We start from the raw sequence: 27,916 nt of genomic DNA on the forward strand, positions 1-27,916 counted from the left end.
AATAAATTGTACATTAAATATCCCAAGATTTGGAATATGTTATAGTAGACGATGTTGAATGTTAGTAAATAAATACGCAGTTACGTTAAATCATTTGAAAATGCTGTTAATAAAGTTTTAATGATTCTAAAATCTTTTAAAAAATCCTAAAGTATCACAAAACATGACAAATGTAGTAAAATCTGTGAAATCCTTGTAATTAATTTTCTATAACCAAATTATGCTTCCTTCAGGATTAAATAAGACTTCATTAAACGTTCCATGATAGTTAAAAATAACTCTATTAAATATATTCAACAGTTTGCTCATAAAGTTAAAGTGCATTTAACTTTCAAAAATAGATAATTTTATAACTATTTAATATTTTATATTCAAGTTCAATAAAATTTTTAATTTCCACTATTAGGATATGGAATTAATTTTTCGATACTATGCGGCGCTCGCTCGGCCAAAAACGCGTTCAAAAATGAGCTTTCCACACGTCGTATCGAAAAATACTATACATGTTCAGGAAAGAGATTCTCGTGTATGATTCCACCCTCGCTTCGCTCGGGCGTAAACGTCACGCGGGACAGGAATCTTTTTTCCATTTGTATCTTCATGCACTTTTTCGACACTCTGTGCGCAAAGTGCGTTTTTCTCATTTGCTCGGCAAAAAGCGTGCATTGAAAATCGCATTTTTCACGCGTCGCTACGACACATGTTTGGGAAAGAGTTTCTCGTCTCGTGTTTTTCGTGTGTCGTCCTCGCTTCGTTCGTAAACGCCATACGAGACAACAATCTATTTTCCTGTTCTTGTATCATAATATACTAAAATTCCATTTCCACTCTTTTAGTTAAATAGAAACATCAGCTATGTCTAACAATTCAATTTGCTTTATTTTTACATGTTTGTTTATAATTTCCAACTTCTTAATATAGACACATAATTTATTTTGATTAAAGTAATAGGAAATAATTTTGGCTCGATCCATGTAGCATTAAAAGAAATTTATTAATACACTTTGAAAAATCAAAATTACTACCATCTTTCACGTGTTTAGTCATAACAACTTTGAGATATTTTTTATGTTTATAAATGAAAAAAATATTTTTTTTTTAGTTGAAGCTTAACTTCTGTGTAGAGGTTAGTAATTAATATTCATATCTAGGGATCAATCTGAATTATTTTGATGTTAGATCACTGACTTAGTGTGCGTATTATTGCCCATATAATTATACATAAAAATTATTAAAAATTTTATTTTCTTAAATTGTAATTTGAGGAGTAAAAGCTGAGCAATTGAAATTTTAATTTTTTTCTCAATTTTAAAAGGCTAAAAACATATATGAATTCTTCAATATCTGACCACACTAGTAAAATGAAGTTAAATTTGTTCTTTACTTTCAAAATTGAACAAATTAAAAAAATGTAAAATATAAAACGCAGAGTAAAAACATTTCTATAAAATTGTATGATCGTTATTTTGAATTTATTTAGCAAAAATTATTATTAGTTGAAAGTTATATTTAACCAAATCAGTAGGTGTTACAAATGTTAGTTAAAAAATGAAAAAAATTCTTATTTTCACAAAAACACTTAGAGGGATATATATGTTTCAAATCAGCATCGTAACTAAAAAATGCCAAGAAAACCGATCACATGTCCTTATTATCAATATTAATAACGCATTAAATGAGAACAATCGTCATTATCATCATAATAAAATGCGTTTTATTTTTTTTCTCTATAGAATCGATTGTATAGATTTCTGCGATATGAATTATTTTTGATCTTGAATTGAAAATTGATCGATGATATTCTTTTCAAGTACCAATTATCTTTTACTAAAACAAACCATTACAAGAAGCCACAATAAATTTACCCTATTTTCTGTACTGTAAATATTGTTGTAACGATTTATTAGACACATTTGTGTTCCTAATACCATGGAAAATCATTTGAGAAAAATTTTAAGACAAATGCATTTGTCGTCCAATATACTAAGCATTACGTTTTTTCATAATTCGATTAAACAATCTGTTTTAATTTGTAATCAAATTATAAAAACGAACTTTATATTAAGATAACATGTGTTTCACCAAGAAGATTGATCTATTTGATTAATTCATAAAATCCATTTATTACATTCAACCAAGAGAACTAGAATTCAGGGCGCGAACATATTGGCTCTTGGGGCAGCTATATTGAGTAGGTCGTTATTAAACTTACGATTGGCTAATGAAGGTGGAATATTTACAATTCTAAGTTACATGCCAGTAAAAAGAAGGCATTCCTATACACACTTTGTATATGTTTATTTGCTTATTTTTAGTATGCCGGTGAAATTTAGAAAACAGTAAAATGTTTAAATTACTGAATTTTAAAACATAAATATAAGTTTTTTTTAAGATTGATATGTATAATGAATCGCTTACTTGTGTGTGTGTGTGCGTACATATGTGTGTGTACGGAATAGATAGTACTCAGGATTTTTTTGTTGATTTAAGCAATATCGATTATAATAAAATCAAAAAATTGCAATGAACGATATTTGTTAAATATAAAAATAGACGAAACATGATCATTCAATGTTAAATATGCGACGCCTCGCAAGTACTTACCGAATGCATGTAACCATATACTTCTGATAGCGACAGAATCGGTAGATCAATACATATCTACATAACTATTAATACTTTTTGTACGATCTTCCATGATTTGATGGTAAATTTTTGTTATTACGTCGCATATTGAGTCTCATTCCACGTTGTTAACTCCAGTTATGCCTAAAATGATTTCATAAAGAATAGGTGAGACATCATAGATAATAATAAATAACAATTATTTCAACAAGCCGTTAAATACCAAATGTCGATGACATATTGTCGTAATATACATAATCTTCATCACTCATAAACGCATTGGAGAAATGCAAAAGAGCAACACCAAAATATTGCAAAACAAATGGTTTGATTTTGAAAAACCAGGGTAACTGCATTGTAGTTTGCAAACTGCTACAACTACATCAACACGAAAGTGTTAATCACAGTTTTTTTTCTAAATAGACCATCAATCAGTAATCATTTAAACTTGTTTCAGCCGATAATTTTTAGAAATAAATTGTGCTACAGCGGAACAAAAAAAATTGTGAAAGACAGAAATTACACAATACTCGAACCGTTTAAATTGAGAAAAAAAAATATATCGTACTCGGTTAGAAATTTACGATACTTGTTCAATTCTAAAAACTGTAATCTTTTTTATAATCCATTTAAAAGATTTTATATATTACGGGAAAACTGCAACAAATTTCCGAGTAACAATAAAAAAAATATTTCCGTAACATTCAACGACGTTAGTCTGTTGAATTATTTATTAGTTTTTTTTAATGAAAAATCTACCAATCCCCGTGTGATTAAACAATTGACCATAATCTTATTTATCAAAATATAAATATAAATTATCATTATTTCAATTAGGGTACATATAATAAAATTTCCCTAGAAGTTTTCATATTCTTTTCATTTTTTATTAAGATTTACATTTTTTCAAAAATAGTAAGTCAAAATAAAACAATAAAGTAATGATTTAAAAATTAAACCAACTATAACATTTTAAGCTATTCTTCGTGGTGTTACTTAAAGCATCAAAATTTATGTTTAAATTAAGAAAGACATAGAACTTGAATAATTAATCATTTAAACTATGTTTAAAAACAAACTATGTTAATAAACTATGTTTCATCAGATAATTACAATATCATTGTTGGTATGGGAATACATGTCATAACACTTTCTCTTGAGTTTCTAAATTCCTTTAAGCTCTCTTAACTATGACCCTTTCGTCCAAAGTGGTTTAATGGGTAGTAAAAAGAGAAGAAATCCAGAGACGTAGAAAACATAGAGGTGTACTTAAAGCATCATAATCTAAATGTTTGTTAGAAAGTATCTCAATTCTAAATTTTAAGTGAGTCTTGGGTTCGATAAACAATATCAAAGTAAACAAATTTCCAGAAGTACAAACTTCTAAATCGTTTTATTTAGTAAGCGCGCTAGTAAAAGTCCTTAAAAATAATAATGTAGCTTTCTCTGGTGATTTTCTGTTGCAGCCTTTTGGAAAACGAGCCAAGTCAAGTCTGTTGACATAAATCCTGGCGAACTGTTTCAATGGAAGAAATTTATGTTACGCTTTGCCGATAGCGCGTACGAGGTGCACTTGGATTATAAAAACGACGCAAGGATAACTATGGTTTAGTCTTTGAGTGAGCGTCATATTGAATATCAATACCACAACTCAAATTTCGTAATTTTTTATTAATACACTATTTAGAAAATAACAATTCATAATATTCTAATTATTATATGCGTTGAAATGATAATAACACCACTGATTTTTCTTCTTGTATTGCTTGTATCTAATACACAATCACTTCGCCGAGATAGTACTATAGTTTACTCTGATAATGAAGCACCAGAAACAAGAGAGTCTCATTCAGTTTTATCTGATATGGCAACAGAACTTATTCGAGGATCATCTGGCTCTAGTCAGGTATGTTATATGTATGTATTTAAAAGTTTGTTAAATGAGGTAGACTTTTTTATCTTTGCTTTATTTTAAATATCATGTTTAATTTTTATATTGATCCATTATTTATAATTATTCCCTTAATACATTTCAAAATACAGTAAACGATTGTCTATATGATAAATAAAATTTATGATTCAAAAAAATTTTAAAGAAATTACTTCATTTAATAATTATTAATTAAAAAAATTTAATCTTATTCAAAATCTACCTCAGTAACATTACGAACATCAGTAAATTATGATGCTTTTCAGATACTGAACATAAATCTATCCAATCTTCTCTTACTCCTAGTCTTGAAGGCAATTGTGTACAGTGCTGGATATATTGGCAATCATACATTTATAGGTCGTGGAGAGCCGCCAGACAGTATGTTGAACAGTATGACCTGAAATAGAAAACTTAAAAGAATATTAAAAAATATATTTAAACGATTTATCTTAAGAATCTAATCAAATACGTTTTTACACTTTAAATACATTAATTACACTTACTTTTCTTTAATCAATATCATATTTACATAGAAATAGTTACAAATAATAATTTATGTCATTTATTCCTTAGACAAAATTCTATCCGGAGGAGAAGCAGCCTTAGCGCTAGGATATTTTATTGGTGATACTTGCTTGTATCGAGCAGCATGTGAAGTTCCTCAAATTGCGAAGGGGTATCTCGGAGCTGCAGACGTGGTATTCCAATTGATGAAGTTTATGCCTCTGTACGTTGTCTAATTTTGAAACACTGCACTATGACGTTAAATTTTCGCGACAATAATTATTGATTTAGTAGTCAAAACTGATTCGATATTTCCGCGATAAAATTTTTCTTAATGTGCACTGATTTCTATTGATATATTTAAATAACACTTTTCCAGTACAATTGGCGTGATTGATGAGCGATTTATAGAAGATGATTAGAATTCAAATTGTTGAAAAAATAACTTTAACATTAGCACTGATGCACGTTGGTAACTGTTTTCTGCTTCAAAGTCCTTGGTAATAACAATTCTGTTGCAGGTCGTTGCAGACTGGTGATTCATACAAAAATATAATGCAAGAATTTCAAAGGGCGATTGAACTCGGTTTTCAAAATCAATGCCCTTCGCACTACTACTGCAAAAAGGAAAATATACATACGTTCCTACGTCCCTAATAAAAAAAGAACGGCAAAAGGCGACTGTTGTATGGATTCATTGTAAACACTACTAACAAATTCATATCGGTGCATATCTTTATTTTTTGCATTAGCAATGATTATTTTACAAATGGTTTGGTATCATATTGACCTAAGCATTATTATTATTATAAGTAACAATTATAATTGATAGCCACGCATAAAAATCTCGTTCTTACGTCTCTAAAAGTGAAGTAAAAAATAACGCAAGGGGCATAAACGATGGCACCGATGCACACGTTTTTAGTTTTCAAACATTTTTCTTTTTTACTCGTAGTTATGTACAAAATGAATCGTAAGAGGAGATAGCAAAACTGGGAATGAAAAGTAAGCATATACTTTCTCCTTATGGGATTGTACATCTTGTGTATCACGATGTTTTCTAGTCTATTAAGGGTCAAAGAACACGAAATGTATCTTACATACTCCCTTATATATATATATATATATATATATATATATATATAAAAAAATTATTCTCCATCAAATTACAAGTCATAATAAAAGTGTAATATCATGAAAATCGGTAAAGAATCGAAATTTTGTAAACGTACGATTCGTAATTACCTTGAACGAAAAAATAAAAACGATTTTCTTGCGCACCGTGCAGCAAAGACAAACATTGATTCATTTAAAGTTCAACAAGAGATAGAGTGACAAATTTATCATGAATTGTCAGTCAATCTCCCATTGTTTAGAAAAGAGAACTCTGGACGAGTGCTGCTTTTCTTTCTTGCCTAACGACGATTAAATCGTCCACGATTAAAAGGTGGATTAAACCTGGGTCATATATACTTTGTGCGTGTTAATGCTCTGCTACCGTAAGATGGGTCCAGCATACGATCCCAGTTCGTGTGACCGACGACAAATCCAACAGCTCGCATTTTATCTTGCTGCTTTCTCTCTTCTAGGTCAGCCCACCTCACCTGTATATACGAATTTCATTTACTTTAAGACTTATTTTTAATTAAAATTGTTTTATACTAAAAAAATAATTAGTTTAGTTTGATCATAGTAGTTAATGATTAAAACTTTGTAGAGCAATTATATTTTCTGACTTCTGAGAATAAATACGCACATTTTTAAATTAACTTAATAATTGTTAATTAATGGCAGTGATATAAATCCAACTGTTGTTTTATTGTTCAAAAACAATAAAATTAATCAATATTAGAGAAAAGATAATAAAATTTTCTTGAAATTTTTAATTTTTCAATGAAAACAATTGAACTAATAAAATGATTCACTTACGCGTTTCTTTCCAGAATTGTCTTCTACGTTGTAGTAGTCAGGAACTTGTAAAAATTCTTCCATTGTTTGCGGCTTATGTTCGGATTTTCGTTTTAATCCATCGAGGCGATCTATTTTTAAACAAAATTTGCGTTAAGTATCTTAAAATTCAACAAAAATGAGTCGTATAATTTGACAAAGTACCAAGTTTGTCTTCTGCTTCCATTCTCTCCCATTTACTAACTTTCTGCAATGCAAAAAATATAAACTTGAGTTACATAATGATTGATCGGAATTTAACATGTTACAAAATCATATAAACCTAATTTAATTGAAGAATTTAGTAATATACGAAAATTTATAAAACTACCGTCGAATCTCCATCTTCTTTGTTTTCCTCAGTATCTTCGTTAGATTTCTCGAGTTTATCTGCTTCTTTTAGAGTTTCGCCTTCTTTTTCTTTTGTATCTTCATTTGGTGCATTTTGAACATCTTCCATTTCAACCTATAGAAATGAAAAAATAAATTATAGTCAATGTTCAAATTTTATTGAAAAAAAAAAAAAAAAAAAAAAAAAAAAACATATTGACGTTTACATCTTCAATCGCCTGTTCTTGAAGTAATGATGATACATCCAATTTATGATGGTGGCTTGGCGATGGTTCGAAGTAATCTACAATTCTATTAATCTCGTCTTCAGAACGCTTGTGAATGTTACGCTTTATGCATACTTGAGCATCCATTTCCATCTCGCAAATATAAACTTTAAAGCCTTTCGTTTTTGCAAAACTCCACATTTCTTCATAATCTGAAATCTTTTCGTTGATGCTGTCAAGTATAATAAAATTGAAGAAGCCATCTGTAACATTTTTCTTAAATGCTTTAACCAAGTGGCTAAAGTATTCAGGCTCCATCGCTTCTTCGAATCGATACTCCATTTCCTGTAAGTTGCGAAAATAGAATAAGTACAAAAACTAAAATGTAGAAGTGACGATAGTATGCTTACATCTCCTCCGTCTTTTTTATCATCTCCAGGATTCTGATCCTTTTCAACAAGAAAGTAGTCATCGATACTCAGCATCCTTGGAGCTGAACCTCCTTGCGCAACTTCTTTATCCTAATATGAAGAGACAGTAATGTCTTAGATGTTTTGAACTGGAAATACGCATTAATAAATTATGTAAATATGTGTTCATTACCTTGATGAGCTTAGCTACGAAAGACTTTCCACTGCCAGGTGGTCCTCTCAGGATAATTGCAATCTTGGGTGGCCTCGTCAACCGACCGGGAGGACATAGCAGATCGTCGACCATTGTAAGATTTGGAGTCTTCGGTAGTTCCATAATTTTTGGGGGACCATCATTATTTGTCTTAACTTCTGACTGGCTATAAATTGAATAAAATGTGAATATTTCGCAATCATAAGTTCGTCATTAAAAAAGCGAAAAACCATTAAAATCTATATTATTGTAAAAAAATTGTAATTTTATAGATAAAAATGTAATGGTATAGATTTCTATAATAATTTTTTGCAAAATATAATATATCTTTATTAAATTGCTATTAGAGAATTCTGATAGTAGTGACATAAAAAATAGGTTTAACGGAAAAGTGTGTTCGTTGTGAGGTTGCTATTTGCATAGAAAATCTAAATATGATTGATTTGAGCTATTAAAATGCAATGGAGAGTAGAAATCCTATTCGCATTGTTTCAGAGATAATTTTGATTATTATCCATGTATGGAAGCTACGTAACTCAATTAATAAAACTACTTTAAATAAACTAAAGTCAAGGACACCGGTTTTATACAAATTTCTTTTTTGTAAAAATCATTGCCAGGAGAATACGTAAAATTTTTCTAAATATTTCGCAATAACGAAACGGTTATCAATGAGATTTTTCATATCAGTAAATTGAATAGTTCTCGATTGTATTTATTAACTTAATTTTTTAAAGCGATAAACTTCGAATTTGTAAATATTTATCAAAACAGATGTTTACTGCTTTAAAAAATTAAATTAATTAATACAGTTAAGATTCTTATATTGTAGAACGAATAAAAATTTTGTGTCAGAAAGAAATCTTTTAACAAAAAAAGGATACTTTAATTTGCTAAAAAAATTTATGTAGTTATTAATTTATCAGAGTTTTATGGAGGGATCAAACATCATTATTATTCGCAAAATTTTGCGTTGCAAGTGATAGTTATTCTAATACTTTTTCATATAAAGTAATTATTTGCTAGTATTTTTCAAAAAGTATACATTTATTCCTAATTAACTTTTGATTTTCTAGTAGAAGGAAGGGCAATGATCGTGATGAGTATTGAATAACAGTAATATGATTAAATAAAATAATGTTATTACAGGTGAACTTACAGAAATCACATTGCTATGGGAACTTTATAAAATTAAATATTGATGAAGAGAACAACGATATTACAATAAGTATCAGATAAAAGTGAATTGCGTCTGTGTCGTTTTTTGTATGCCATTTCGAAACCCAAAAACGAAATTAGGAAATCATAAAAATATCTTAGTGATATTGATAATTCTAAATGAAATTCGCATCTTGGTTTTTTATAAGGGGTTATGAATATTGTAAATGTCTAACACTTCTATTGACTATCGCCAACAAAGCCACTAAGAAACATCTTCAGAATTCATTTTCAGCCTTCCTCCATATTTTCCTTTCATCACCTAGAAAATTTTTAATGTAATATTTGATTTTTATCAAATACACACAAAAATTTACATGAAATTCTGTATCTGAATAAATGATTATGTATTATTCCAACCTATGTAAAATATTTAAAATAATTTCCCGATGAGATATATATATATATATAATCAGCATTTTTTATTTTTTTCCCCTATCCACTTCGGTAAGCATGGAAAACAACACGAGTCGGAAAGTATTCACCTAATCCAGGAAATATATTTAAAACTTCAGCTAAACAAAAAAGGTCGGATACTTTAAAAATCAAAGAATATCATAATTGAGCATAAAAATAAATGCTCAATTATAATATTATTAAGGTGTAGTAGTATAAAATGAATTAACAAGGATCATAAATATCATATCTAAATCATTATTTGATTTTCTTGAAAAAATAACTGAATTTGGTTTAAGAAATTAATGTTGGGGTTCTAAAACTTCGATTAATAAATGATATTGGGAATTTTATAAAATTTTCAAAATGATTAATAAAATTATATAGGAAAAGTTTATATCAGATCATTCATTCAATCATTAATCTTTTCTTGTAAAGCAAAAACAATGATATAGATATGAAACTCGAATGCTTATGATAAAATCATACTTCTACATCCTCTTATAAGAATATTTAAATTATAGTTCCGCCTGATATATTTTGTACATATATTTCAATTAAAAAAGCAAATAAAAGACGTAGGAAGTGGGACAGGAAACATTAACATTATTTTATCTATAACTTATTTCAAATGGTACTTTTATAATATAAAATGAGAAGCTATTTGATAATCATCAGTTATATATTTTTTTAACGCAAAAACCTTAAAATTATAACCAGTTGTAATTTTAAAGTTGAGTGTTAAAAAATATTTCGAGGGAACAGTAATTAATAGATACGTCTAAGATGCACACAAGCTTAAAATTCTTTATTTCAAAAGTGGCTAGAAACGCTAGCATAATTCATTTTCAAATTATAAAATTCACTAAAATATAAATTTTCTCGAAATTCGGTTTGGGTTTCTTGAAAGGCACATCGTAAAAATTTAGTTTCTTATTTTAGGTTTCACAGGGTCAGGGATTTAAACATTTTTAATGTATTTGTAATAGTTATTCTTACAACACAGTTCAATTCATAATCTAACAAACAAGAAATAATGAACGATCGTCTGAACGTCATGGAAATTCAACTATTAAAACTTTAAGTCAATGGAAACTATTAATTTTTTTATGCGCTACTATGTTTTAAAATAAATTCGACCAATTAAATGTATATTGAACATGATTAAAACATTTCATTTTTTGCTTATTTTGGTAAACTAAGAACAAGAAAAAGATATTATTAAGCTTACTGAAAATGTTCAATTGGTCTAGAATATACTTTCAAATATTTAAACAGACATTTCAAACTTTAACGTCTAAACATGGAAATTATTAAGAACATAGAGATTAGTATGTTAAAACTTAAGTTTTCTTAATAATCACCAATACGTCAAATATTGAAATAAGCTTTGATTTTTAAAAAGTATCAATGTATAATTAAACTACTAAACTAAAAACACATTTTCGAAAATATCAAATAATATCTCCTTAAAAAATATAGGAAAAAAATGAAATTATTTAAAGAATTCTTCGTTAAAAAAATTTATAAGAAAAACGTTATTTGTTATAAAAAGAAACATGTGCTGTAGATAGAAACAAAATGTTTTCCAACAATGTATGTAAAATTTTCAGAATTTCTTAGTCTTTCATCATCTTTCACTTATCATCTCTCAAGCAGTTTGATTTATTCAAACAAGTAAAACAGTTTCAAATAAAATAAATTGATTTAATTAAAATAAAATACTTTGAAATACTTCATTGATAAATTACTGCTCTGTTATAATAGATATTGTGACCTATCTAAATAAATTTTCTATTATATTTTGATAATGTTAAAAAATTTACTTTTTATTTCCAACAGAGGGACCTAAAAATTAAAAAGTTGTTGAAGAAACCACTTTTTAAAAATTAAGTGTTAGAAGTTTCTTCGATGATAACATAATATTTATATTTGACCAATAACCAAAAAGTAAAATGTAAAACTTTTAGCATGTTACATTATACCTATCATTATCAAAACGAATTCATTAATAATCTAAAAATATAATTTAAAATATTGCTTTCCATAAATGTTATATGTAAAATGTTTTTTTGTTAATTAACTTGACTAAAAGTTATTTTTCCAAAATTCAAAACAATTCAATTTTTGAAAACTGGCAAAAATATTAGTCAATTTATTTAAAAAAACATTTCACTTATTCCATAGAGAAAACATTAGCGATTACTTTTCAAGTGAATGAATCTATTTATTTTCTTAATAAAATATGTGAAGTACCTTATTTTATTCATTTTACAAATGTGGCCATTACCTATGACCTTAAATCAACTAATGAAATTTTTGAAAGTTAATATCCTATAAATCAACATTTTTTTTACATTACCTATTACTGTTATTGAATAGTATACAACAATTTTAGCGCTTTGGAAAATGCATAATAAAGATTTTAAGGAGATATGTAAATTGGGAATCCAACTGAATTCTCAGTTCAAAATTAATTGCCAATAAACAGGTATCACTCAATGTCTCATTCAAAATAAAAAAAATCATTGTCAGACTCTCACAATCGTTTAAATAATGATTTTTATCGCAATATGTTAACATAATTGATATTCAAAAATAAGAAATCATACATAGTAGATAGTATCAAAGCTAAAGTTGTAATAGGATTTTTCAATCACTTTTGTGCAGCAGTTCATGTAGTGATTGACGAAATATAGTTATTATAAACACGTGAAAAGTTCTTGAAACTTAAATATAAAACCTTTTTTTGGGGTCAGTAAGTATTAATATCAATAGTGATACTGTTATTTTATATAACAAAACAGACAAGGTTATACCGTGTATTGAAAATTATTAGTTCTTTATAAAAGATTGAAGTCAGTGATTTTATGAGCTTCAAAAGAACTAATTTTTTGGTTGCGTACCTCAATTCTTGTTCAGGTGTGTTTTCAGTTGGAGCATTACCGATGGGGTCAGAGTTGGTTACGCTCTCCTTAGATCTAACAAAATTAGACAGTCTTATTGAAATATTTATTTCTATAGATCTAATCTAAAAGGGATTATTTTCAATTTCTTTTGGATTAATTCTTAATAAGGGGAAATATTTTATAAAAACTTGGGAACTAAGTGTTTTCTAATATAAGAGTTGGAATTCATAACAAATTTTAAATTTTATCTTGTTTTCAAGGATCAATTTTTAATATTTATATTAGATTTAAAAAGTAATACAGAAGCTATATAAAACTTCATACTAATTATGTAATGATATACTCTGTTTGATTTTTACCTGTCCTCGATCTTTTCAGGATCTTTCGAGCTGCCTGCTTTATCTTCTTCACTACCTTTATCTGCTAAATGAGGTAAAAATAATTAATAAAAATAATAGTTACAACAAATAAAATATTTGTTTCGAAAATTTATATCATAATATTTCTTCTCGTTTCAATTCAAAGATATTTGGCAATAAAAATAGATATTGAAAACTATAAATCGTTAATTTTTGAGAAATTAAATTAAACAAATTATCATCAAAAGTACCTGAACTAGATATTTTATCGGTAGGTTCTTCTTTTTTCTCATCTTTCTGATCACTTGGTTTATCTCGAATGCTTCGTTTGTCCTTATCTTTATCATCTTTAGAATCTCTATCTTTATGGCGACTATCTCTATCTTTATCATCTCTTCGACTTTTATACCTATCATCTCTGTCTTTGTCATGTCTATCCTTGTGTCGATCTCGATCTTCACGATCTTTGTGTCTGTCATCTCGATCTTTGTGTCGGTCGTCTCTATCTCTGTCACGGCTTTTATCCTTGTCACGGTCACTTCTGTAACGATCTTCCTTGTCCCTGTCACGATTGCGATCACTATATCTATCATGCCTGTCGTCTCGATCCCTTTCACTTCTGCTGCGATCTGAATATCGATCATCACGATCTTTGTCACGATTACGTCCTTTGTCGCGATCTCTATCACGATTTCTGTCTAAGATACTAAGACTACGCTCGTCTTTGTCACGACGCTCATCGCGGTCTTTCAAACGATCGTCGACATCCATGGCAATATCTCCAACGTCACCAGTCATATCTTTCAGTGATGGATCATTCCAGATTGATCTCTCGCGTAGTCGCGGTGGGCTAGTGGTCCAAATTTTGCCAATCTTCTCGCTTCTCTTCATCATTTCTTCATGATATTCTTTCAAGTTTTGCTCGTTCTCTTCCCAGTTCTTAAAATCTTTCATCAAAACACGCATGTCGGGCTTTATTTTCCCGTGCGCATAATCATAAATTGAGACTAGATCTACCGGGTCAATCGCAATTTTCTTCTCATGCCCATAATCAATGATTCTCGCTGGTGTCAAAAATTCCCTCTCCGGTTTCTTTCCACCATGATTGTAATTAAATTGTTTACCAACGCGAAATTCCGGTTCTCCCACAAAATCACCTTTTCGCGTAGATGGACCAAAAGGATCACTCATCATGTCGAAGGGAGGACCACTTCGGTTGTGTGAACTAGATGGACCAGGCGGACCAGATGGACCAGGTGGACCAGGCGGACCAGGAGGTCCAGAAGGTCCAGAAGGACCCGAAGGGCCAGGTGGACCAACAGGACCGAAAGGAACTCTACTGGGACAAGGTCCTAATAAACCATCACCGGTGTAAGGCATTTTAGGACCAAATGGCCCAGGTAGTCCATCTTGTGGTCCTGAGAAAGGTTTGTTTAGCCCGAACGGTCCGTCATTCGGCCCACCAAAAGGTTTAGGCTTGCTCGGTCCGAACGGTCCATCATTGGGCCCCCCATATGATTTGCTTGGTCCAAAAGGTCCGTCGTTAGGTCCACTAAAAGATTTGTTTGTTCCAAACGGGCCCTCATTCGGCCCACCAAAAGGTTTGTTTGGACAAAACGGTCCATCATTGTGGCCACCAAAAGATTTGTTTTGTCCAAAGGGACCGTCATTTGGACCTAACAGAGGTTTATCTGAACCAAATGGGCTATCGTTAGACCCAGAAAACGGCTTATTGAGCCCAAAATGACCATCGCTGGGCCCACCAAAAGGTTTTTTTGGACCAAAGGGTCCGTCGTTCGGTCCACTAATAAGTTTGTTAGGACCAAAATGACCGTTATTAGGACTTAACATATTTTTATCTGAACCAAATGGGCCATCGTTAGGTCCAGAAAAAGGTTTGTTCGATACAAAAGGGCCGTCTTTGGGCCCACCGAATGGTTTATTTGGTCCAAATGGACCTTCATTCGGACCTCCTAATGATTTATTTGGTCCGTAGGGACCGTCACTGGGTCCTCCATATGGTTTGCTAGGGCCAAAGGAACCGTCATTAGGTCCACTGAATGGTTTATTCGGCCCAAATGGTCCATCATTGGGTCCATCGAATGGCTTGTTCGGTCCAAAGGGACCGTCATTTAGACCTCCTATTGGTTTGTTTGGACCAAAGGGACTGTCATTAGATCCTCCATACGGTTTATTAGGACCAAAGGGACCATCATTAGGTCCTCCGTACAGTTTGTTCGACCCAAATGGACCATCATTGGATCCTTCGAAAGGCTTGTTTAATCCGAAGGTACCATCATTAGGGCCACCAAATGGTTTATTTGGACCGTCATTGGGGCCTCCATATGGTTTATGTCCAAAGAGGCCATCGTTGGGTCCTCCGAACGGTTTGTTCGGTCCAAATGGACCATCATTTGGTCCTCCGTATGGTTTGTTAAGCCCAAAGGGGCCATCATTGGGTACGTCAAACAATTTATTCGGCCCAAATGGACCGTCATTGGGTCCTCCGAATGGTTTGTTCGGTCCTAATGGACCATCATTGGGTCCTTCGAATGGCTTATGTGGACCGAATGAACCAGATTTATCTTGCAATCCACCGAAAGGTTTGTTTGGTCCAAGTAGACTAGGTCTATCATTAGGCCCTCCTAAAGGTTTATTTGGTCCAAGTAGACCGGGTCTATCATTAGGACCTCCTAGAGGTTTGTTTGGTCCAAGTAGACCAGGTCTATCATTAGGCCCCCCCAAAGGTTTGTTTGGTCCAAACGGACCTTCGTTGAAATCGGAAAATGGTTTACCGGATGAAAATTGTGTATCTTTAGGTCCTCCGAAATGTTTATTTGGGTCAAATTTTTCGTTCGACCCTTGGAAACGATTCGGACTAAATGAGCGTGGACCTTCTTTAGGGTGAGATTTATTAAGACCAAATGGCCCGTCATTCGGTTCTGCAAAATGTTGATTGGGACTGAACGGTTCCGGAGGAACAAAACAGGAACCAGAAGGTGTAAGATTGCGATTTTCGGTGTCTTTGTTTTCAGCAACTTTAGCTTTCTCATCAGATTCTAAATTACTTTCTGTAAGTTTAGGTTCATCTGTAACTTGTTTCTCTGCATTCTCGCTTACTTTATCCTCTTCAGACGGTTTTTCTTCATTAATAATAGTTTTATCAGATGAATTTTCTTCAAATTCCACAGGAGCTAACTGACTAACGGTTGTGTCCACTGGTTCGAATGAATCTTCAGTAAAATCTATATTCGTCTCAATCGCTGGAGGAACCATGGGAGTTTCAAAATCAATTTCAGGTAGACACTCATTATCTTCGGCACTAGCAGCTTCTTCTATTGGCTCTTCCAAATCAGGTTCATTATTACTAGTGTCTGCATTAACTTCTGGTTTAGCATCATTGTTTGTTAGTGGTATATCTTTACTAGATGCCATTTTATCTTTATTTAATGGAGGCAAATCTTTACTGGCCTTAGGTAGATCATTACCAAATATAGATGCATCTTTATCGAATGGAGTTTTATCTTTGTCAAATGATGTTCTATCATTATCAAACGGCATTCGATCTTTATCAAGTGGACTTTTTTCTTTGTTAAATGAAGGTTTATCTTTCTCAAATGAAGGTTTTTCCTTATCCAATGAAGGTAAATCTTTACCAAATGGAGGTCTGTTTGGTCCAATTGATTCAGGGCCAAAACCTCTATTTTCTATTATTCCACTAGGTCCAAAAGGTTTATTATTAGGACCAAATTGGCCAGGTCCAAAGTTTTTGTTCATTGGGCCGTCCTGGCCAAAAGGTGGTCTAATGGGTCCGAATGACCCAGGCCCAAAGTTTCTATCTATATTCATGGGACCGTCGGTTCCAAATGGAGGTCTGTTTGGTCCAAATGGACCAGGGCCAAAATTATCATTACTTGTAGGTCCATCGGGTCCAAATGATGGTTTGTTCGATCCATATGGGCCAGGACCAAAGTTTTTATCTTTATTTATAGAACCATCTGGCCCGAAAGATTTGTTTGGACCAAATTGTTCAGAACTGAAATCCTTGTCTTTAGGACCACTGTCTCCAAATGGCGGTCTATTTGGATTGAATGGTCCAGGTCCTTCTTGATTAAAAGGTGCTTGAGATTGATCTTTAAGCGCCATCATAGGCGGAGGTACAATTTTTAAGGATAACAACGATGGAATAGGCTTAATGCTTGGTGGTCCAAATCCAGGTTTATTGAAATTTCCTTGTTGTACAAAGGGAGGAGGAGGTCGATTAAACTGATTACCACCAAATGGAGCAATATCATCTTGAAACGGATCTTCATTCATATCATCATTGAAAGATGGTACAGGTGGTTCTTCAAGAGTTCTTATTTTTGGTAAGTTTGATTGTTCAGGCAAGGGCTGTTCATTAAAATCTTTTGGCTTTGGATCTCCTGCGCCCATAAATGGCAGGTTATCAGATTCATTGTTAGTAGTAGCGCTACCAACTCCTTCTTTTGGCTGTTCAACGATTGAACTTCCCTCGGTTGACTTTTTATTACTCGGTACTATGTCATCCTTACCAACGAAGCTCGATCCATCTTGAGCGTTGGAATCATGAATAATATCAGCCATAGGTCCTCCTTTGGCAAATGGTTTATTAACATTTAATTGAAATTGCTCTGCGAATAAAATATAAGATTATGAACTAACATTTATTAATAAATGCATTAGAATGTAAGAAACAAATAATGCATTACCTTTGTTGCTATGGAAATCTGGGCCGTCAGAAAAGACATTTTTATTACTCCCACTTTTTTGGAAATCACCTGGTCCTTGATTATTAAAATTGTCTGGTCCTTGATTGCCACGGCCACGATTGCCGAAATTGCCTGGCCCTCTGTTACCAAAGGTATTGGGACCATCATTGAAATCATTAAAATCTCTATTACCAAAGTCATTAGAGTCATCATTATCAAAGTTATTAGGACCTCTGTTGTCAAAAGGATCATTATCATTAAAATCAGTGGGTCCTCTGTTTCCAAAGTCGCCAGGGCCTCTGTTACCAAAGTTACCAGGACCTTGATTTCTGAAGTCATTCGGACCTCTATTACCTCTGTTTCCAAAATCATTAGGGCCTCGATTATCAAAATCGTTGAGTCCTCTATTTCCAAAATCATTGGGTCCTTTATTTCCAAAATCGTTGGGTCCTCTGTTTCCAAAATCGTTGGGTCCTCTGTTTCCAAAATCATTGGGTCCTCTATTTCCAAATTCATTGAGTCCTCTATTTCCAAATTCATTGGGTCCCCTATTTCCAAATTCATTGGGTCCTCTCTTTCCAAAGTCGTTGGGTCCTCTATTTCCAAAGTTATTAGGTCCTCTATCTCCAAACTCTCCGGGCCCTCGGTTTCCAAAATCCCCAGGACCTCGGTTTCCAAAATCTCCAGGACCTCTGTTTCCAAAGTCACTCGGTCCTCTGTTTCGGAAGTCATTAGATCCTCTATTTCCGAAATCATTTGGCCCTCTGTTTCCAAAATCATTTAGTCCTCGTTTTCCACAATCATTTGGCCCTCGACTTCCAAAATCGTTAGGTACTTTGTTGTCAAAATCACCAGGTCCTCTATTTCCAAAATTATTTGGACCTCTATTACCAAATTCATTCGGTCCTCTATTTCCAAAATCATTGGGTCCTCTGTTTCCAAAATCATTTGGGCCTCTGTTTCTAAAGTCATTTGGTCCTCTGTTACCGAAATCTTTCGGTCCTCGATTACACAAATCATTGGGCTCTTGTTGGTTGTCGAAATCATTGGAAACATCATCGTCGTATTCATTAGAATCTCTATTTCCAAAATTATCGGCGCCTCTGTTACTAAAGTCATTGGATCCTCTATTACCAAAGTCAATGGGTCCTCTATTACCAAAATCATTAGGTCCTCTATTAACAAAATCATTAGATCCTCTATTGACAAAATCATTAGACCCTCTATTTCCAAAATCATTTGGACCTCTGTTGCCAAAGTCATTTGAAGCTCTGTTTCCGAAATCATTTGAACCTCTGTTTCCGAAATCATTTGAACTTCTGTTACCAAAATTATTCGGACCTCTATTTCCAAAATTCGAGTCATCATTTGAACCAAAGTTACCGGGACCTCTTAAATCAAAATTATTATTTCGATTGAATTTTTCACCTCCAAATTTTTTAAAATTGTCACTTAAAGAGCCCATTTCATTTGGCGAGTCTCTATTGCTTGGTTGGAAAGCATTATTATTAACTAAATTTTTTCGTTTATCCATGAGCCTTTTCAGTTCTGGTGGCATTTCTTCTTGATGATTTTGTTGATTTTGTTGATTTTGTTGATTTTGTTGATTTTGCTGATTTTGCTGATTTTGCTGATTTTGCTGATTTTGCTGATTTTGCTGATTTTGCTGATTTTGCTGATTCTGCTGATTCTGTTGATTTGGCTGAGTTTGCTGATTCTGCTGCTGATTTTGTTGATTTGGCTGATTTGGCTGATTTTGCTGATGTTTTTGTTGCCTATTGTTAAATCGATCATTTTCTTTATTGCCGTAATTGGTATAGTCATCGTCAAACGTTTCTTGTTTGAAGTTATCTTGGTCGTCATGTTGACTACCGCTTCCTTCGTTCCTATTTCCTCGATTGTTAAATGGATTTCTTGTATTTCTATTGTTTTGATTGCCTCCGTCAGGTCCTTGTATTTGACTGTTTGTACTGGATTGCCCTTGCTGATTAACAATTTTCTGCAGTTTATTAAAGTTTGGAGGTGGTTGACTCATTAGATTAGTTGTACTAGTCAGAGGTGGCTGTGATACAGGTGGAGGTGGTGGATTAGTGTTGACTGAAGGCGGAGGTTGCGTAAATCCTGGTGGTGGTTGTGAAAAATTTGGTGTAACGAATCCTGGTGGTGGTTGCGAGAAATTCGGCTGCACCGGAGGTGCCGTCGGTGCCATTATGGGTGGAGCAGTCATCGTCGGAGGTGGTACATTCATTCCATAGGGTGGCATGGAAGCCATGGGTGTAGCCATTGGTGCGGCCATTGGAGTTGTCATGGCTGTACTCATTGGTGCAGTATATTGTCCCCACTGAGCCCAAGCTTGGGTCATATCGGGAGGTTGCATCATTGGAGTCATTGATACCTGCGGTGCTACTACTGGTGGCATAGACATGGAAGACACCGAAGCTACTGCTGTGGTTGATGTGGTCGTATCTGATTTTGATGCTAATCCCAGAGTTTTGCCTATCCCTAGTACATTGTTTATCATTCCTTGGTTTTCTGTGCTTGATATGATGTTTAAAATTTTGTCGACAGGTACATTTTTTTGTTGAGCTTTTGCTGCCTCCAATTTTCTTTCCTCGCGTTTACGACGCATCTGTTCACGCTTTTCAATCAACTTCTCTCGCCAACTAGTCCACTTGGCTTCATAAACTTTGTATTGTTCCTGTAAACAAATTTTAGGTTTTATGTATCTACATGATACGATAAAGCGTATAGATTTAATTGTAAATTATGTGTGACCAACTAATTAGCACAATTCACGTTATATAAATTTCAAATCTTTACAAATGAGTATAAATAATGCATTCTAAGAATAAATCTAGAAATTTCCTGTTTTTACCTTATCTGGGTGATTAGCATTTTGCAATTTCCATTTATTGAATTTCTCCTCCCATTGTTTAAACTGATCATCAAATTTCTTTTCTGCTTGACTGAGTTCTTCATCAGTCTCGGTTTTTTGCTTCTTAGCACTGTCTGTGTTAGCATCACCATCGGCATCTCTTTTCGATCCTGCACCACTACCTGATGGTGGAGGCTATCGAAAAATTAATTTGTTAGCAATAGAATTAAATTACCAATTTTCTATAAGGTGACTTATACAAAACTAACAGATTTAACTTGAATCGTTACATATTATTCATAAAAGAAACCTTTTGAAAAAATTTTGAATTGCTTCATAAATTATCTAAACTAACAATAGAGGTTATCACCAGTGAAATATATTTATATCAATTAATACTAACAGGAGGTGCTGTATTGTATCCATATGTATTTACATTACTAGATGGTGGTAACGGAGGTCGATCTTCTTTTGGTGGAGGAGGTGGGGGTTGCGTTGTTATTGGCAAGGGTGGAGCTTGTCCACTTGTACCATATTGTTGTTTCATTGTTTCTTGATACTGTGAAAAATGAAGAAACCTTTAAAATTATTATTGAAAACAACTTAAGGTTATTTCTTTCATGTAGTATTAATTTTTTGCAACCAAAATAATTTTATTTCATTTAAATTAAAAATTTTCCAATATAGTTACAAAAGAAAATCTATTATTATTACCTTATCACCATACTGAGCTTGCCATTGTTGATACGATTGTTGCCATTGTTGCCAACTAGCCCAGTTTTGTTGCTGAGCTGCAGCCCATTGCTCTGGTGTGTATCCACTTGGTGCCTAATATAATAACTTGATTATTGTTGAACTTTAACACATAGTTAAAATATAAGATAACATACCAGCTCAATTATTTTTATACGTTATTGTCAAATATTTCGAAGAAAAGTAAATGTGTTGATTGAATCATGATGTTTATTGGTTTCAATAGACTATCAATAAATGCAAATTATATAAGTCGTGTTTTTTTAAATGCAAAAGTTCAACAAGAAAAAACTATACTTTGATCACATTGACAATTAATTCACCCAATTCAAATTTTCAAGCAAGAAAATAACTTGTACATTTTGTATGTGTCTCAATTCAACATAAGAATATACTTTTTTATTTAAACGACACAACAAATCTTACGATACTTACTGGTTGACTATAGTATTGCATATAAGCTTGCATGGTAGCCATAGGATCAGTTGTACCAGCTGGTGAATATCCTGTTGTTGGCGGTGGAGGTACACTAGTACCCGCAGGCCATTGATTCCAGTTGTTCATTTTTCAAATAATATGTTCCAATTATTCTAGCTATAAGCTCTGCTAGCTAGTGCATTGCCGATGATATATTAAACGATGTCCTTTGGGCTACAGGCTATTTAGTATTAAGGGGAAAACATTTTGTTATAGTAATTAAGAAATAATAATCATTGAGCTTTGGTACATAAGCTCTTAAGTAAATGTAGAGATAAAAGGGTTGAAGTGAACTGTCTTTTATAATTCATAGCAAATAATGGTTGAAATTTGGCACACTTAAAATATATATAGTTGATTTTTACATCTATACATCAATTCAAGAAAAATATTTATTTTCTCTGAGTCTTGCTTTTATTGTCTAAATTCTTATTGAGCAGTCGCAGAGTACTCAAGGACATTAAAAAGCTTATTTATAATGACAATAAAATTTTATGACCAGAAAGTAAAACAGTATAAATTCTATATAATAGTTCAATAAATAAACTCATAAACAAATATCTTAATTTGTATCATAAAGACAAATTTGCACAATAATCAAAATTTTGTATACTAGCTGAAATCTTGTAGAAATAATCATGAGTGCATCTGAAAAATCTTTTAAAGAAACTATTAATAACATAGACTTTTAATAATTACATGTTGATTGAAAATAATTGTTATAGTAACCTTTGTCTGCCTTTCAAGTTCAATTGAATGTCAATCAAAACAACAGTGAAAAGCACTTACAAAATCTTTGATGTACACCTTTCATAGTTTATTGGTAAGCATTTATATCACATTAAGTAAATAATCTTTCAATTAAATTGAGTGTAATCTCTAGTGAATGCTAATAACTTCAACAAAAAATTGAATTTTAACTTAACCATTATGGAAATCATATTTTTGTTGATACTATTAACATAAGGCTCAGTGTAATTAGAAAATTATTTGATTTAATGTCAGGGAGAAAACTTGAAAGAAACTATAAAATGCTTATTAAAATTTTGGTATGATTTTATTCCACTGAAAAGCTTTAGTCAAAGATCGGTAAAGATTATTATAATTTTTCTTTAACATGTAATTACTCAATATTTTGTGTCATGCATATTTTTGAAAGCTCTTTAAAAGATTCTGAAATAGCACTAAAGATGCTCTCTACATTGGGGTTGATTTCCAACCAAAAGTAATTTTGAAGATGATGTAAATAGGTCTTACAAGAACAAACTAATGTTCATGAGAATATTATTTTATTTTTCTTCTTTCTTTGTAGTCACAGAATTTTATATTCAATCTCATATAATTCAGGATTATTTTCCTAGAAAATATATTTTTAAGTGACATACAATTGAAATACTTTTTCTAGTAAACAATCAAGTATACTATAAAATATCATAAACAAACAAATTTATTTAGAAATTCATTTAAAAAGTAGATTATAACTTGATGAAAAGTATTTACTATTTTTTGATAATAGTAATAAATTTTTTTTAATAATTTTATAAAATAAACAAATTAGCTGTTACATCAGAGTTATGTAACCTATATCAAAGATATAAAATTAATTTCCAAATAAATCTAGTTGTACATGATTAAGTAAAACGTGCATTAAATATACCAATGAATGATTATTTGAGCTATCAAAAAATATGTTGAATATTGAAGTTTCAACTTTGTTATAATTATTCATAAGTAACATCAATGCAAAATTACAATAAATTTTTTGATGATTGATCATTAAGCAACCATCGGCATTTATTTTTAACTTAAAAATCTCTTATAATGTAAATCAGTTGTGCTATTTGGGTAGATTTAAATTGTTATAAAATATAATATGTTTTAATAATTTGGTGATAGAAAGGGACAAAAAATATTTTAGAATCAAATTATTACATCAGTTAATGGTAAAACAATGTAGAAGTGATTAGCTTACATAGTAATGTCTGATATGGTCTGATATATAATGTATAATTTAATATATATAATATTAATAAATAATTATATTGATGAAAGGCTTCTTAAATACTATACTATTTTAGGAAATTTTGAAGAGGAAATAGGGTATTTTCGATATTGCATTAAAATACCTTGAATATATTGCAAATATAAATTTTTCAAACTAGTTTTGTCATGTTCATTTACATACATTGTACTCAGAGTAATAAATCATGGACCTGCAAATACTAATTTTTCAAAACAATCGCATCATATGTATGTACACAGGTAGAATTTCAAAAAATGAGTTACACACTGTATGACCTAATCACTTATAAATTTGAAATTCGAAATTTTTATTTTTAAATTGCTTTAACATACATACCCAAATACATGGAAGAAATATGTTTATGATTATATTATTTTTCAGAAAGAAAAATATAAACTTAACTTGCTATACAACTACTTGTCTTTGTTACAAAAGTATAATCATAGTTTACAAAAACTTATGCAATTGGACAGAAGATATAATTCTGTACACTAGAAACAAGGTTAATTATTATAAACGAAAGGCAAGCTTCAAATTCATTTTTTGTAATTAACAGGATCAAAGATATGACTGATCATACATACATAAAAAATTCAGGTCAATTGTAGTAACTCCCTCCTTTTTAAAGTTGGCATAAGTGAATAATGAAATCAAAGTATAAAATTTTATTGAATATTAAATTTTGTATATATTGTACAAAGATAATGATTGAAAATTGTATAAATTAAAATTGAAACATTTCAAATTCAAAATAAATAAAATATAAATATAGTAGATAAAAAAGAAAGGAACAATCTATTAATAACTTATTCAAACACTAGTTAATGACTTATATTGATTCCATATACTTATAAAAGGTGGCTGGTAATTGCAATTATACAGAAATATAACTTGTAAAATATTATTTAATTATAACTATACTTTATTTCAGAAAAGCCAATATCTTGCATATCTCCAAGCATCCACCCAAATATCATGAAATTAAAGTATTTACAAAGATGTAAGTTTAAACAAATATAATCAGGCCTGCAAAAATTTATTTTCCTATTATAAGCTATAAGTTGGGTTATAAGATTGCTCAAAATGGTTAGTAAAAAATATTGAATGTCAGGATTGAATCAATTTTTTTAGCTAATTAAATTTTTTTGAAGTTCAATACATATACACATATATAATATCTAATATATACATAATATGTATACATACAGCAGACACACGCACGCACGCACGCACGCACGCACGCACGCACGCACGCACGCACGCACGCACGCACGCACGCACGCACGCACGATTAAAATGTAAAAAAAATTTGAAATAAAGAAAACGAAATAAGTAAATAATTATTGTAAATTTAACATATAAAAACATTCATCAATAAAAAGTTGCAATTTAAAGATTAAAATACAACTGAATTTAACTTTAACAATAATGTAGATGCATATTTAATTATTATTGACTCAAGATTAACTCAATGGAAAATAAATTCTCTATCTATTTCAATCATACTCTGCAATATTGCACATAACCATATTTATTTGCACGCTCGGAGGGCGTACCATGTATATTAAAGTACGAATCTATATGGAAATCCGAATAGTAAAACTTAGAAATTCCGAAAAGACACGTGAAGGCAACTAATAATATCGGACGATCAAAGTAGACCTACAGCACGACTAGCACTCATCGGAAGCCACCATTTTATCAGTCGATTTCCCGGCAGCGTGTGCGCGTCTCATCATGAATGGTTGCTAAAATACTTTAATGGGAATTTAACCAAAACATGAACATTCCCAAGAAAGTTCAATTTGGCTTCTGATCAATTGTTATATCAGCTGACTACAGTGGGACGGGGATAAATGAAAAATATGATTAAGATTCTTGAGCGGTGTGGCGCGAGATGATTCTTTCTTGTTCTCGCTTGGATATTTCTCGAAGGGTAGTTGAAAAAATAATCCTGTCTACGCATCTGCACGTGATGAACTCATGGAAAAAACTACCACTGTGTACATACATATAAGAATTCTACATGAGGTTGAGAGAACTAAGAGGACCTTGTGTCTTGCGCAACGACAACGGTTTATTGATTTTTCTTGGGCGAGGGGGCTGCTTGGCTAGGTTCTCTCTCTCACAAGTAAACCTTCATTAGGCAATATCACGTAAATTTCGTGAGTACGCAATGCTTATTAATGTTCAGGACATAAAGGTGAAGGCAAGGGAACGAGAGAAAAAACAGAATAATCGTCGTTCAATTGGTCGTGCACATACTCACTAAACTTGACGTAGTGGTGTGTACTTACACATTGTCCTGTAGGTCGACACGACGAAAATGCTTCTACTGCTTCGGCTGATATTATCTGTATATCTTTACTACAGTCGAAGATAACCAGTGAACATACACGCCGAGAAGACTTATTGAAGGTTGAATCACAAAAGTTGATGAGGCCTGTGTGTCCGGATATGGATCTTCCCGTCGGTTATTCTGCACTCAACGAGACTACGCCATTCTCGAAACGGAAGCACACAATGGCTGACGACGTCGCGAGTGAGAGAAAACTTGACCTCCTCGATCCTGGACAATGCGCATGCGCTTCTGCATTTATGACCGGATAACAGCGGAAAACGCTTTTCTAAAATAACTAATGGCGCTAAAATTTTGAAATCTAAGTGATTCTTATTCTTATGAAACAATATATTTTTTCATAACAATAGTTTCATAACAATATATTCTTCTGAAATAATATATGAATGATACTGCATTTTCATAGTGAATCAAATGCAGAATTTTGATTTTTAAAATATATAAGTCAAATAAAATTAAAACTATCAAAAATTTAAAAAGGATAAAAATATCAAACAAGTTTAAGTAAATAAAATAATAAAATAATTTACTATTCGTCAATTGGTCTTGAAATTCTTGTTGACATATGCATTTCTAATAGTCTAAAGTTTTGCATGAATAGTGCATATCAAGTTCCAACTAATTTTAAGTTTAGGAGTAAATTTTTTTGTATATAGTTTTATTATTTTCAAATCAAATTAATCATTTTCTATTTTTCTCTCCTAAAAATATTTTTCTAATAAGTAACATGCGATATTTGCGAGAAAAAATTGTTGCACAAATAATTATTTTGCTGAATGTATTATACCTATCACGACAGATAAAGTTCTAGTGAATCCACGTTTTTCTTCACTATTCTAAAATCTACTTACAATCTACTTAAACTATTTAAAAAATCACGGGGATTCCATGTAGCGATAATGAATAATAACACAGGCTGACATTCAAAAAATTCAAAAACGCGATAATTTATTTCCGAAGGTATTCGATGCGGGAATCCGAATCTGACTTCAGAATTGATCCATCACCTTAAGTTGTCGAGATATCTAAACCTAGCACAAAATGCACGATTATTTGGCATGCTCAAGGTTATATAACACTGAATAAATTTTGTTTTCAAAAACCAGTAAAACTATAAAAAATTCAGAAAGCTGCGCTCTTGCCTTTTAAATATCATTTTTTGGATCAGATATCTATATATTTTTTATATTTTTTTCATCGAGATATTGATTGATGTTAAATATTTTAGCAGTTTCGCAACAAGGGTCAGGGGTTAAGACAATAGGGGTTCAGAGGTCTAGGGTTGTACGGTCACAGGTGACATGGGTCTGGAGTTAAAGTAATTGGGGTTTAAAGAGTACTCAATTTCAATCAATGTTATCTCGATAAAAAGATAACTAATCCAAAAAGTGGGTTTTAATGGGCAATAGTAATGTCTTGTCACGACTACTTGTTTTTGGAAAAAAAAATTTATTTACAGTGTTATATACCCTCGAACGTAACAAAATATTATAATTTTCGCACTTTTAAGTTAGGATATTCTCGAGAACCTTAGGTGATGGATCAATTCGATCTGAAGTCAGATTCCGATTCAGCGTTTCGAAAACTCAAGAAAATATACTATCGCGTTTTTCCCATTGAAAAAATT

At 31.6% G+C, this 27,916-nt stretch overlaps 2 protein-coding genes across 4 annotated transcripts; one reads left to right on the forward strand and one right to left on the reverse strand.

Moving 5' to 3' along the window:
- Positions 1-2,610: 2,610 nt before the first annotated feature.
- On the reverse strand, positions 2,611-26,454 carry LOC131673400 (uncharacterized). Of its 2 annotated transcripts, XM_058951355.1 has the most exons (17): positions 26,228-26,454; positions 21,866-22,088; positions 21,392-21,505; positions 21,081-21,236; positions 20,678-20,872; positions 17,803-20,500; positions 13,324-17,724; positions 13,073-13,136; positions 12,711-12,785; positions 8,170-8,356; positions 7,977-8,087; positions 7,567-7,911; positions 7,341-7,475; positions 7,175-7,217; positions 6,992-7,101; positions 6,536-6,666; positions 2,611-2,769 (listed from the first exon to the last, which is right to left on the reverse strand). In XM_058951355.1, exons 2-17 carry the CDS (start codon positions 21,992-21,994, stop codon positions 2,754-2,756), a joined length of 8,910 nt encoding a protein of 2,969 aa, XP_058807338.1. In that variant the 5' UTR covers positions 21,995-22,088; positions 26,228-26,454; the 3' UTR covers positions 2,611-2,753. The 2 variants fall into 2 exon arrangements, 1 of the variants encoding a protein (XP_058807338.1); XR_009302706.1 differs by lacking the exons at positions 2,611-2,769; positions 6,536-6,666 and having other exon boundaries at positions 7,008-7,101; positions 7,293-7,475.
- LOC131673401 (uncharacterized) lies at positions 3,682-6,526 on the forward strand. 2 transcript variants are annotated; one of them, XM_058951356.1, is made up of 4 exons: positions 3,682-4,531; positions 4,822-4,948; positions 5,132-5,285; positions 5,584-6,526. In XM_058951356.1, the coding sequence occupies exons 1-4, from the start codon at positions 4,355-4,357 to the stop codon at positions 5,717-5,719; spliced, it is 594 nt and encodes a 197-aa protein (XP_058807339.1). In that variant the 5' UTR covers positions 3,682-4,354; the 3' UTR covers positions 5,720-6,526. The 2 variants fall into 2 exon arrangements, with proteins under 2 accessions (XP_058807339.1, XP_058807340.1); XM_058951357.1 differs by having other exon boundaries at positions 4,822-4,936.
- Positions 26,455-27,916: the final 1,462 nt, after the last annotated feature.

This window comes from Phymastichus coffea, unplaced genomic scaffold (assembly GCF_024137745.1).
Source record: "Phymastichus coffea isolate CEN01 unplaced genomic scaffold, Cenicafe_Pcof_1.1 PCOF00176, whole genome shotgun sequence".
NCBI lineage: Eukaryota > Metazoa > Arthropoda > Insecta > Hymenoptera > Eulophidae > Phymastichus > Phymastichus coffea.

Excerpts from the sequence above, each read along its gene's own strand:
- LOC131673401 (XM_058951356.1), top strand. The coding sequence starts at position 4,355 with ATGATAATAACACCACTGATTTTTCTTCTTGTATTGCTTGTATCTAAT. Across the intron at positions 4,532-4,821 it reads GATCATCTGGCTCTAGTCAG|ATACTGAACATAAATCTATC; the intron begins GTATGTTATATG and ends GATGCTTTTCAG. Across the intron at positions 4,949-5,131 it reads GCCAGACAGTATGTTGAACA|ACAAAATTCTATCCGGAGGA; the intron begins GTATGACCTGAA and ends TTTATTCCTTAG.
- LOC131673400 (XM_058951355.1), bottom strand. The coding sequence starts at position 21,994 with ATGAACAACTGGAATCAATGGCCTGCGGGTACTAGTGTACCTCCACCG. Across the intron at positions 7,912-7,976 it reads ATAAAAAAGACGGAGGAGAT|GAAATGGAGTATCGATTCGA; the intron begins GTAAGCATACTA and ends CGCAACTTACAG. Across the intron at positions 7,476-7,566 it reads AAGAACAGGCGATTGAAGAT|GTTGAAATGGAAGATGTTCA; the intron begins GTAAACGTCAAT and ends TCATTTCTATAG.